Raw genomic sequence first — 13,781 nt, 5'->3', positions numbered from 1 at the left:
CACTGAGCTCTGCCCCCAGCCCAAAGATGGCTTATTTTTAAAAACATTAATGAAAACCCTCACTTTTTGTATTCCCGTTTTCATTCTGATAGACTTTCTTGAGGGGAAGCAAAGGGATGTATTGGAGTCTGCACTCAGAGTTGCATATGCATTCTAGGGAAATAGACATCCCTGGTTGTGTTTTTTTGGGGGAGTGGGAGTAAAAAGTGGCAAATCACTAATCTATTGCAACCCCTTCATTTCTCAGGTGTGGAAACTGAGGCCCAGAGAGTGATGTGATTTGCCTAAGGCCATGCAACTAGTGGCAGAGCCAGGCCTAGAAGCCAGGTGTCCTGGCTCCCAAGATACCCCGCTGCCCGAGGAATGGAACAGGTATATTTCTCACACTGGGGGCTGCAGGTCCATTGAGTCAGCCCAGAACTGCCAGTGGTTGCGCTGAGGAATCCAGAAGCAGCATCCACTCAAAATTCTGACAAGTGCAATGGGGTTGAAACCTGAGCTGGGCAAGAGTAAGAGGAACTCCCATGTCACCATGGCAGCTGTTACCTTCTGGAGGTGTCTTTATCTATCATGTCTGTCTCTAAACAACATGGTGGAGAGTCACCTCCAAGCCATCCTGTTGGGAAAATCAGTGGCCACTGGCATGGGGCGGGGTCAGAGGAAAAGGGAATCAGGAAATCCCATTAGAAGTCATTTGTAATCAGGTGCCGATGGCTCACACTTGTAATCCTAGCTACTTAGGAGGCAGAGATTAGGAGGATTGAGCTCGAAGCCAGCCCAGGAAAATAGTTGCATGAGACCCTATCTCAAAAAAAACTGTCACAAAAAGGGCTGGTAGAATGGCTCAAGGTGTAGGCCCTGAATTCAAACCCCAGTACGGAAAAGGGAAAAAAAGCATTTGTAGAGATCCAAGAGGAAAGGCTGACAGTATGATGTCACCTGTATTAATGGCTGCTAACATAGACCAGAAATGAAACCCACCAAAATGGGAAGAAAAAGAGGCCTTTCTTTCACTATGTCCATTTGTTGTTCATATGAAAAGAGTGTCTTAAGTCCATTCTTGGTAAAAACAAAAGCCATCCAGGCTGCTGTAAGTCAGATACATCCTGTGTGTCACATGTAAACATGAAACTCGGCACTAGCCATGGGTAATATGTTCTGATCTCTCTGAAGAGCCCAAATTATGGATTCTTTTCACTTATTCAATGATTATTATTGAGATCCTTCTAGGTGCCAGCACAGTTCTGGGTGTTTTGGAATACATCTTGTATTCTTGTCTTTCTGGAATTCAATCAGGGAAGGTAGCCAGAGAAGCTAGTCTCAGGAAAATCAATGGGAAGGAAAGCTAGGAAAAAGAATTATTAAATTGGACTGGTGGTGTGGCTCAAGTAGTAGAGTGGCTGCCTAGCAAGCATGAGGCCTTGAGTTTCAAACCCCAGTACCACCAAAAAGAAGAAGAAGAAGATTACTAAATTGAACTAGCATTAGTCTAAGTAAAAGTTGGAAATAAGTGTATTTCTAGGCCAAGCTTGACTAGGTTGCTTAGAGAAAGATTTCTGGAGGCAGAGAGAGCTGAGATAACAGAATGATCTAGCTGAATTGATTTATGTCTGTGACCTTGGGTATCCTGACAGAGCAGGCACCTGGGCATAAAGTGTAACAAAACAGTCATCATGAGAACCACACATGGGCTGGATCTCAGGGCCTCAATCACTCTAAGCAGGACCAAGAAAGGAAGTTCTGAACTATAGACAGACACAAATGTGCAAAAAGACATTTGAACCAGGTAGCCAGACTCTAAGAGGCCAAGCCAGTTTAATATGGATACCCAACATGGTAGTGTGGGCAACAAGTGTAGGAAAGCTAAGAGCACCAATGCCTATCAGGTTGTCAGATGGAGCAAGCATCATCAGACAGAAGGAAGTAAGCAGGGCTGTGGTCACTGAGCTGGGAGAAGTAAGTTTATCCCACATATCACACTTGGGACAGGGACTCAGGCCCAGAAAGGAAGAAGAAAAAGGACCCCAGAACTAGAGCAGATGGGAAGAAGTTGGTAGCAGGAGCCCAGATGTAAGCCTGGATCCTTAGTCAAACCTGAAAATACAGTCGGAGAGACTGAGCTCCTGAACCCTTCAATCCTTCTGGATTAAGAACAGAATCCAGACTGCCTGCCTAACAAGCATGAGGCTCTGAGTTAAAAAAAAAAAAAAAAAGAACAGAATCTATCCCATTCATGGCAGCCATGTAACCTGGGCTGTAAGATGAAGAAGGATGAGGAAACATCTCCCTGCCTCCCTGACACAAAAGTGCGGAGGGATAGGTCACACCAGTTGCTCTGTCCTTTTGTCTGCAGGAATCCTCTCCAATACCCTCATGGTGGCCATGACATTGAAGGCTCTGGAGAGTACTTTTCCATTAAATAAAAACTCCAAAATTTAAAGGGTGGTTTTCTTAGTTAGGACTGCCAACTGGGCTGGCACAGAGACATAACCTAGTCCTAATCTTTTGCTCTGTGTGTTTTTCTTCTGCTAAAACTTCTACCCACTACTTTTCAGTTCCAGTCTTACTCCAGCTAGCTCATTCTCCATCCCACACTCTTTCCTGCCTCCTCCTTCCTGGCTTGCAGCCTTTGTCACTAATTCTTCTGGACAGAGGCTTACCTGACCCATCGGACTTGAGGCTTACCCCCATCTTCCCTGGTGCCCACATCTTCTCTAGCCACCTTTAGAATGGACATTTTCCTACTTTCTCCCCCCATCCCATTAGTAGCAACGGTACAGCCTGGAGAAAATCAAAAGTCTGACGCTGTGTTATGTTTGAATTCCAAATAATTATTCTATCTTTGCCCAGAGTCTAAGTCCCAGGGGTCACTATGTGATCACTCCAGGTCACAGCTCACTCCTTGGATCTGGGCAGATCATTCCATTTCCACAAAGGGAGCTAAGAGGGGAGGCAGGTGCCTTTCATACCATTCTTGCTAGATCTAATCTCAAGGGATAATGGTCCTAGAGGGAAGGTCAATGCTAATAAAAAAGAAGATGATTCTAGTTTCCCACTGTTGAATAGAAGAGCCGTGTCCCCAGCCACATATCAAATTTTATTAATTTTATTTTATGCATTTATTATTTTGCAGTGCTGGAGCCACCAGCCTGATAGGTAAGCGATCTATCACTGAGCTACATCCGCAGACACACATATGTAATTTTTAAAAGTTCTAATAGCTCTACTAAAAAAAAAAAAAGGGTAGAAACAGATAAATTTTAATATTGTTTTATTTAACTCAATATTTCAAAAAATCATCATGTCAACATATAGTCGATATAAGAAGTTATTAAGGAGATTGGTTACTTTCTGTTGTTCTAAGGTGAAATATAGGATGTTTTTATACTTAGAGTGTAACTCAAATATGAGCAGATTTACATTGGAGACACTTGGTATGTATTTACATTTACAGTTGAAAAACAATCACATACCCAACTTGTTCTACACATGTTTAAACATTTTCTAGGTGGGTATGGTCGCTCGCCTGTAATCTCAGCACTTGGGAGAATGAGGCAGGAGGACCATGACAAAAATATATATAAACATTTTCCAGTTAAACACCAAAAAAATTTTCCTTTAATAAATATTTATTTTCACAGAAGCAAAATTAGCTCATCTTTATTGTAACAGTTATTTGGCTCTGAAGCAAAAGTATGTCAGGTGTTTGTTTTTGTTTTGGTGGTACTCAGGGGCTTCGTACTTGCTAGGCAGGTGCTCTACTGCTTGAGCCATGTACCGAGCCCTTTTTGCTCTGATTATTTTGGAAGTAGGGTCTCGCTTTATGCCTGGGCTGGCCTAGACCTCAATCCTCCTATTTATGCTCCCTTCCTCCACTGGGATGACAGACAGGTGGCTAACAGATTGTTTTTGTTTTTTTGGCAGGCCTGGGGCTTGAACTCAGGACCTTATGCTTGCTAGGCTTTGCTAGGCAGGCCCTCTATCATTTGAGCCACTCCACAAGCCCTGACAGGCAGGTGGTACCATGCCCAGTCATCGGCTAAAATAGGATCTTGCAAACTTTTTGCCCAGGCTGGTCTCCAACCACGATCCTCCTGAGTAATTTGGATCATAAATTTGAGCTACCACACCAGCCTAAAAGTGCATTGGTTCTAAAAATACTTTTTTCCCAAATTATGTCAGTTTATCATCTCTTGCATCAACTCAATATTAAGGTGGAACATAAAGGAGTATTACATAAATTGAAAAGTAACTCTAAGTTTATCAGTATCAGCCAGAAATTCTTCAGATTTTTCTTGAAGAATTCTGAAGATAACTTACATGGTGCTGGTGATTGAAGTTAAAAATATTTTACATATTGTGGCAATGTGTGTAAAATCATTGTTACTGATTTGTATTATGAAGACATTCGATGTCCAGGTAAATTCTAATACCTTTCTAGATAGGGCAAAAATAAGTTTTTCTTTCCTTAGAACTTCCCATTTATTTTATCCATGTACACTGTGACATTGGTGAGAAATAGACGGCACACTGTCTTTTTTTGCTTTTGGTGCTTAAGTATTTAGCAAGCATTTCTTTTGATTCGAGAATCTTAAATTGGAATTAACAGTCCAATAAATCTTTGTAAAACCCTTGCACAATTCAACCAATGAACATTGGCAAAGACCCAAAATCCTCGTTCTCATTGCCTTTTCTTCTTTTCCAAGTTTCCATACGCCGATGGTGACTCATGGCATTTGTACGCATACACTGAGCCGTCTTAACAACGGTATCCACCACACTTCCTACAGTCTGCTTCTGAAAGCAGCATAAATATTTTCAACATCTATCACACAGTGGGATGAAGCAATAAAGGAAACAGCAGTCTCTTGTTTTGAAATTCCAAGAAATCCCTAGCTTGGAACCATCTGGCATGACAGAAACTAATTCTTCATATAGAACTAAAAATTCTTCTGTCAGATATAAAACATTCAGAAAACATCTACACCACAGTTGGGAACTAACACTGTTTCTTCATAAATCTGGAAGAACTTTAAAAATAAAATAAATATACCCAACTATTCGTGGGCCATACCTTGTGGCATGATTCAACTAAAGTTTACTTTTTCCCCAAATGAATTAATTTATCTTTGATAGGCTTTGCTGGCTTCCCTGAAGATTGCTCACCTTCCTCCTAATTTCCTAACAAAACTTTCACCATTGAAATAATTTCTGTTGTCATCTTTGCATTAAATATTTGTGTGCAGACACAGACACACAGACACAGACACACACACAGATACACACACACACACACACACACACACAAATCCAAGTCATATTATAGGAATTGCAATCTCTAGTCTTGGTTAAAATTGATTTAAAAGCTGGGCATGGTGCCACAAACTTGTAATCGCAGTACTCAGAAGGCTGAGGCAGGAGGATAGAGAGTTTGAGGCGAATCTAGGCTACAGAGTGAGTTCCACGTCGATCTGGATTATGTAGCAAGACCTTGTCTCAAAAAAAAAATGAAAAATTCAATTGCTTTTGTTCAACATTTTACTCTGATGTTAGAAAATTAATTGATTCTTTGTTGTGATAAAATACACATAACATTAAATTTATCATTTTCAGTGCACAGTTCTGAGGTTCACCTACAATGGCCCTCCATCTGCAAACATTTAAAAAACCTTTCCCAACTGAAACTCTGAACCCATTTCCTCTTCCCTTCAGTCCCTGACAATTACTATTCTCTTTTCTATGCCAATGAACTTTACTAAGTCTAGGTGCATCGTATGTGTGGAATTTAACAATATTTACCCTTTTGTGGCCTTCTCACTACAGATAGCATAGTGTTCTCAGGGTTCATCCATGTTATAAGATGTGTGCTACATGTGAGAATGCCTTCTTATTAAGACTGCCTAATCTTCCATGGTAAGGACACACTAGGGCTGGTGGAGTGACTCAAGTGGTAGAGCGCTTGCCTAGCAAGATGGAGGCCCTGAGTTCAAACCTCACCCTCCTCCGCAAAAAAACGACACAAACACACACATAAGGACACACTCCGTTTTGTTTACCCACTTGTCTGTCCACAGACTTTTGGGCTATTGTGAATATTGCTACTGTGAACTTGACTGTGCAAATCTCTGTGTGGGTCTTGCTTTCTGTTCTTTTCAATACACACCAAGAAGCAGAATTGCTAGATCCTCTGGTATTTCTAGGTTTACATTTTTGAGGAGTTGCCATTCCACTTCACAGTTCCATGAGCAGTGCACAAGGTACAAGGTTTCTCACATATCTAGCTCCTCACTAACTCTTGTTTTATGTGCATTGTTTTCTTTTATTATCAGTAATAACCACCCTAATGTGTGTGAAGTGATGTTTTATGGATTTGATTTGTATTTTCCAAAAGTTGATACTGAATATCTTTCCTGTTTTTTTGACTCTTTTCTGAATGTGAAAGCTCCTACGTCCTCTGTGTATTTGCTGAAAATGTCTCAATATTTCACAGTTTATCTCTTTTAATTTTTTTCAGAGCAAATATGACATTTTCCTTTTGCTCTGCCACAGCAAATTGCCATTGGTTCCCATCACCACATTTGGGGCATATTCTTCTCCCAGTCTCTTAGGATTTCTTTTCCTTTTATAAAACTGACAAGTAAAAATTGTATGTATTTTCAGTGTGCAATGTAATATTTTGATATGGACTGGCAGAGTGGCGCAAGTGGTAGAGAGCCTGCCTAGCAAGCGTGAGATCCTGAGTTCAAACCCCAGTGCTGCCTATGCATACATTTTGGAATGGCTAAATTAAGCTATTTAACATGTGCACTGCCTCACCTTAACAACGTATCTATAACATTTCCTACAGTCTGCTTCTGAAGTCAGCATAAATATTTTCAATATTTACTATATGGTGGAATGAAGCGATGAATTGGGTGTGTGTTGATAACATTTAAAATCTCCCAGCAATTTTCAAATATATAATATATTCTTATTAACCTTAGTAATCACGTTATACAGAAACCTCTGAATTTATTCCTCCCGGTCCCCAGAGATTGGGAGGCAGAGAATGGGAGGATTGCAGCTCAAGGCCAGTCTGGGCAAAAAGTTAGTGAGATCCCCATCTCAACAAACAGGGTGAGCATGGTGGCACTTAATCTGTGGTCCCAGCTATGCAGGAAGCATAGGTAGGAGGATTGCAGTCCAAGGCCTGCCCCAAGCAAAAATATGAGACCCTATCCAAAAAAACAGCTGAAAAAAAAGAAGAGGGCTGGAGATGTGACTCAAGTGGTGCAGCACCTGCCTAGCAAGCACATAGCCTTGAGTTCAAACCCCAGTACCACCAAGAAAAAAAAATTGTGGCATATCTATCCAAAGGAACTCTATGTCCCAGCCTAAAGCACATGCATAGCTTGATCCTTAAGACATATTGCTAGGTGCAGAGGAAGCAAATCATAGAACATGATAATGGTTTTTCCCCTTTTTTTGTGGTACTGGGGTTTGAACTCAGGGCCTTGGACTTGCTAGGGGCTCTACCACTTGAGTCACGCTCCCAGCCATTTTTTTGTTTTAGTTATTTATCAGACAGAGTCTCAGGCTTTCTGCGTGGCCTGGAGGACCAGGATCATTCTACTTCTACCCCTAATGAGCTGTACTTGTTCTTGGAGATGGGGCTTTGCTGTTTGCCTGGGCTGGCCTCAAACCATGAGCCTCCTCTCTCTGCCTCCCAAGTAGATGGTATCCTAGGCATGAGCGACTGCACACGACTGTTTTTTGTTTTCAATATATTTTAGAAATTGGTTACAGATAAACAGCCATCAGAGAGTAGGTGCTTCTGTGCTTCTGTAGAGGGAGAGAAAGAACTTAGACAGACTTGGATTTAATAAGAAGCAAACGTTTATAGACTACTTATTTAATTAAAATTAATTTAGGGAAAAAGAACTTAGGCAGAGAAGTCTTGACAGACGTGGAAAGATGAACAAAGGAACCAGTGAAACAGCATTAGCTGCAATCCACAGTATACAGCGGCTAAATTAAGTTATCACATAGCATAAAATGCAATGCGAATGTCAAAAGCAATTCTTCGAAAAGAAGATACACAAATTAGACGGTAGCCTTTCTGTAAACTGGAAATGGGGAGGTGCCTGTGAGGCATTTCTCACAGGGTTCGGCAAACGTCCAGGAACGCATCCCAGACCCTAGCATGGTCTTGGAGCTCACCTTCCAACACAGCAATTCTTCTTACAGCCCTCACTTTAGACCTGCTCTGCTTTTCCTGACTTTCTTTGTTTCGTAAGTGTATTTGCTGAGCAAGTGGCCATGGGGTAACAGGACACGAGCATCCTGGTGTCTCTCAGAAAAGAGAGAGGACAGTAGGAGAAAATACCTAACAGGGCATGGCTTGCTAGGTTTAATCCTGGTCCAACTCAAAATTACCCTTGCCTGCCTGGCATGGACTAAATAAATTAGTTGAGAAAGACAATTTAAAAATAAAAAAGAAAGAGCCTAGCTACTCAGGAGGCAGACATCAGGACAAATAGTTTGTGAGACCCTATCTTGAAAAAAAACCTTCACAAAAAATAGGACTAGTGGAGTGGCTCAAGGTGAAGGCCTTGAGTTCAAGCCCCATTACCACAAAAATGAATAAACAAATTTTTAAAAAGACAATTAAATCAGAAGAGAGGCAAGAGAAGCTTCTAGAACTTTGTGTAAAATTACCCTGAAATTGGAGCTTCCTGAGAGCATTTGCTTAGAACCATTTCCTGAGGGGAAAATCCCATTCCACCTTTCCCTGAGATGGGATGATGGGAACTGCAGGGTCTAGGCACAAGAAGTATCTGCGAATAAAACCAACACAAACAAATCAATAAACAGGAGAACAAACCTATAAACAGTACCACCAAGAAGGACAGCACGATTCATGTTAAAAATGACAGGAGGAAAATGTAGACAAGGGAACTTCAGCGTCAGAAAAGGCAAACACTGAGGAGAGGATGAGGCCTAACAGAAAGCAATGGAAAGACTTAACTAACCCCACGCTAAGCAGAGCCTGTCAGAGCAGGTAGTTTATATTGAGCTGGAGTGTGTTTTCAAGAGACCAACTCAACGCAGAGCAAACCACACGTTTTAGAAGAGGAGGGATGATATAAATATATCGGAAATACAACATTCTGGAGTCACAGCATATTAAATTTTTGGAAGAAAGAGTATTTTATTTTGGACAGAGTATTATTTCATAACAAATAGTAAAATCCCCCAAAAGATAATAACATGTATTAATGTCTATGAGTTAAAAAGCTGTCTTGACAGAGAGAGAGAAAAAATGACATTGTCCAAGAAAGTGAGTTCTACTTCATTTCTTAAATATTTCTCCCACTTCTCTCTTTTTTAGCAGTACTGGGGTTTGAACTCAGGGCCTCATGCTTATAAGGCAGGTGCTCTACCACTGGAGCCACTCCTCCAGCACTCTACCACTTATTTCTGTTCTATGGAAAGTCTCTCAGAGCCACTCTTGAGTCCAAGAGTTTATGGTCTATATAGTGGCTGAGTTAATTATAATTAGATCAACAAAAAGACTCACTTTCACGGCAAAGGTAGCTTAAGATATTGAAGAAGCAAGTAAAATTCTCTACAACAAATTTAAGCAAATCAATTCCTTGTATCAGATATTTATAGCTTTAAGCTTGGTGCTATTGAAACCACCCTCTGAATTTAAAAGTGTTCCTTGCCTTTATCAGTTAACAAACTTAGACAAACGCTTAAATTCCTGATAACAGGAACTCATAAAAGTACACATGTAACTTAATTTTCTGATAAGTGGAATGTAATGTGTTTTTAGAATGTTTCAGAAATGTCTTTAGAAAGAAATCTATTTAGGTAAAAGCCATATTTTGTATTCTAAAAAAGAGTTGGAGTCCATAGCTTTTTAACTTTGAGCTCTTTCTGAAGTGCTGTTGAATTTATAGCTTTGAATTTAAAAGCAAAGCCCAGTTAGGCACCAGTGGCTTCCGCCTGTAATCCTAGCTACTCAGGAGGCAGAGATCAGGAGGATCACAGTTTGAAGCTAGCCTGGGCAAATAGTTGGCGAGACCCTATCTCAAAAAAACCCAATATACAAAAGGGTTGGCAGAGTGGCTCAAGTGGTAGAGTGCCTTTCTAGCAAATGTGAGGCCCTGAGTTCAAAACCCAGTACCACCAAAAAGAAAGAAGAATGAAAAGAAATGAAATTTCTCACAGAAGAGATATGAAAAAGAACTAAATTAGCAGGGAAACAATCAATGACGATGAAAACACGGTACTGAATTACACAAAAGAGCAATGTTAACTGAAACCATGAGCTGAGTTTTTGATAAGATCAATAAAATCAAACTTTAGAGAGACTTATCAAGGAAACTAGAATATAATAATAATAATAATCCTGAATAAAATTTGGAAATAAAAGGAAATACAGAGGAGCAGTATAAGAATATTTTGCCAGTTCTTTGCTAATAACATTAATTTTTAAAGAAACAAGCTACTGATGAATGATGCTTATTAGATTTCCAGTGCTACGCATTCCTGATGTTCCTGATAAATTAGGTTTTCTTTGGTAATATTTTATTTAACATATGCTATGAATAAGTGAGTTTGGTATATAGAAGTTCTTGGTTTGAATCCAAAGCCTCATGCATGCTAGGTAGATGCTCTACCAGTTGAGCCATGGAGCCAGTCCTGTAATTGTTCTTTAATGACGTGATTTTCAGACTTTGGTGTGGTTTTCTTTAAAAATATGAAGTTTTTTTACTTTTCTGTGCTCTGATGTAATCGGTATAGAAGTAGAATGGTTTTTGTCTTGGCTATTTGGAAGGATTTCTCAAAGGAACCTTGTGGGGCTGGTGGTGGGTTTTAGGTAGAGAGCAAGGCAACACTCTCAATTTTGTTCCTGCTGATTTAAGACTTCTAGGGCCAAGGATGAAGCTTAGTAGTAGTGCACTTGGCTAACGCTGGGTGCCCTGGTTCCATTCCCCAGCATCACACACACACACACACACACACAATCTAAAATTGTTAATTTTTGGTAGCTATTTGCATTTTTCTAGAAAAGTCATCTATTTCATTCAGTCTTCAAATTTAATTGCCCCAATTTTTTCAAGATACAAGTGTTTTCATTCCTCCGTGTTATTTCTCCCTTGCTATTTGTTTTTGAGCTTTCTCCCTTCTTTCCGATAACTCAGGAGTTTATATTTTACACTAGTCCCCCTCATCCTAGAGTCAACGCTTACATAATTCTGCTTTGAAGTTTTATTTCCTAATTTACTAATATATTGCCTTTTCTTTCTTATTTCTTGGGATAATTTGTTGCCTAACTCATTGATTAAATGCTAAATTATTTCATTTCTTCTCCTTTCTTGTGCATTTGTTTAGGGCTATGAATTTTCTTCTTAACAACTGAATCTCTGCCATGTGACCAAGGTTTTGATGTGTTTAACTTCATTTCATTATTCGAAGTTTTGAAAATTTGGGGGTAATTTTTTTATCCATCTCCTTTCTTCCCTCCTAATTTGTTGCTAATATTCTACCCTCCCTAAATTATACTTTAAAAGTGATCTGTACTGTTTCTACTTTTTGAATATTGCTAAGATTTTCTTTGTAGCCTGATATTATACATCAGCCTTTGCTGTAACAATTCTGCAGGATCCCCTATTATCAGTCCATAGCATTTCAAACAAAAGTATAAAACCAGCCTTACTAAATGTACCTCAGATCCTCTAAACCTTTAGGTTTAATTTGCAGCTGGGCAAGGTGAGCTATAGGCTGTATGTCAGTCCTTGGTGTCTGTTAAGTTGAGATTCTAATCATTTTGGAATGAAACTCAGGACCTCACACGTCCTAGGCAGGTGCTCTGCCGCTTGTGCCATGCCCCCAGCTCTTTCACTTTAGTTTGTTTTTCAGATAGGGTCTCCCGCTTTTGCCTGAGCCAGCTACAGACTGTCATCCTGAATAGCTGGGATCACAGGCATGCACCACCACACTTAGCATGCTTACTGAGATAGAGTCTCACTAAGTTTTTGCCCAGGCTGGCCTCATACCATAGTACTGTACCACCCAAGTAGCTAGGATTATAGGCGTGAGCCACCATGCACAGCCCTTGATGCTGTCTCCTATGTCCTCACATGTCACTGACATTTTAGCCTTGGTCCCAAGCATATGTCCCTTTTGTCATTACAAAATGCCCCCATTTGTCTTGGTTGCCTTGTTTAACCTTGGATTCAACTTCATGTGATCTTAACATCACGAGCCTAGAGTTCTTTGTGTTAAACTTATCAGGTATGTATTTGTTTATACTTTTAATTTCTATCTTCCCAAAAAATATTGTTAGCATATTCTTGTGTTTTTGACCAAAATTCAGTCTTCGATGTTTTGGCCCAATCTGAAAGTCTCTCTTTTTTAATTTTTTTTTTTTAAATTCTACGCAACATTGATGGAAATAACAATCTGTCATAATTCGGTCATTTGTGTTTTCTGTTTTTCATATTACCTGCATTTTCTATAATTTGATAGAATCACTTCACCTTACTTTGTGTTTACATATTTCTGGTAATTTTTTACCTTTATACTTTTAGACAATATTTTAAGCCTCTATTTCCAAATTTGTCAACTTTAGAAAACATCTATTAACTCACCAAGGTAGAAGAAAGTGGGGGTGTACTTGCTGGGTTTCTATTTTGGTCAGGTTTTACCCTGGGGACAGGGTGGGGCAGGCAGCAAAAGAAAAAACTAAGCCATGAGTGGCAGTGGCTCTGGGCCACAGTTTCTGTTCTGCAGTTGTGTGAAATGTCTGTTACCAGATTGCTCCTTCCTCAGGGATCCCTCCCACTCTCCTCTTAGCCAGATGAGGAGAGGAAGGGTACACACACCAGGTGCCTCCACCTGCCCCTCAGTAGATGTAACCTAATTTCTTCTCTCTCTCACTGGCTCGCTCTTTTTCTTTTTTGTTTTTGGCGGTACTGGAGTTTGAACTCAAGGTCTTGCACTTGCTGGGCAGGCACAAGGAGGACCAGAGCCATGCCTCCAGTCCTTTTGCTTTTAGGTATTTTTCAGATAAGGAAGGGCTCACATTTTTGGCCGGGAGCCAGGCTTGGACTTTGATCCTCCTACCTACACTGCCCGCATTCCTGAGTAGCTGAGATTACAGTCATGAGCCACCATGCCTGGCCCACCTGATTTATATTCTTCTCATCTCCTCTTCTGTCCCATCCCTGTTGTGGCAGGAGATGGTAAGAGCAAGAGCGATAAGAGCCAGCTTGCCTGCAAAAAAAAAAAAAAATCATGCCAGGCTCTTACTGTCTTTCAACTCTCTCGCAGAGCATGGTGTTAGTGAAGGGCTGCTCCAGGTCAGGGCAAATCTATCTCCCGGGCAGTCAGCCCATCTCCTCAGCTGGCTTCTCTGCAACTTTTTTTTCTTGGTGATACTGGGATTTGATCTCAGGGCTTCATGCTTGCTAGGCAGATGCTCTACCACTTGAGCCACTCCAGTCCTCGGCTTCTCTGCAAATTGAGTGGTACCACTGAGATTTTCAGAATTGTGGCCCTCACCTTGGAACCATTCCTCATCCCCCCTTATACTTAGGGTTTCTGTTGGTGGCTGATGGTGTGCAGTCTGTATCAGAAGTCTTCCAAATTCTTTGTGTCCCACTGAGAAGAGTCCATGGCAGGACACGTGGGTGTAAATGGAGTTTGATAAAAGTTAGGGAAGGTAAATAAAAGAGGGAGCATGGTGGGGCCCATGTGGAACCTGGAGACAGAGCACGCGCTTCTCTTGT

General features: G+C 40.6%; 1 protein-coding gene across 5 annotated transcripts in view; it reads left to right on the top strand.

The window, feature by feature from the left end:
• The window catches only part of Tnrc6a (trinucleotide repeat containing adaptor 6A), a 173,173-nt gene that overhangs the window by 26,888 nt on the left and 132,504 nt on the right, over window positions 1-13,781 (top strand). For all 5 annotated transcript variants that reach the window (XM_074060202.1, XM_074060200.1, XM_074060199.1 and 2 more), the window contains exon 2: window positions 248-372. In XM_074060202.1, the coding sequence (XP_073916303.1) occupies window positions 293-372 (80 nt within the window). In that variant the 5' untranslated portion in view covers window positions 248-292. The remainder of the gene's footprint in view (window positions 1-247; window positions 373-13,781) is intronic.

This window comes from Castor canadensis, chromosome 17 (assembly GCF_047511655.1).
Source record: "Castor canadensis chromosome 17, mCasCan1.hap1v2, whole genome shotgun sequence".
NCBI classification, from domain to species: Eukaryota; Metazoa; Chordata; class Mammalia; order Rodentia; family Castoridae; genus Castor; species Castor canadensis.
Note: the sequence above shows the minus strand (reverse complement) of the source record. Positions and strands in the feature narration are given on the sequence as shown.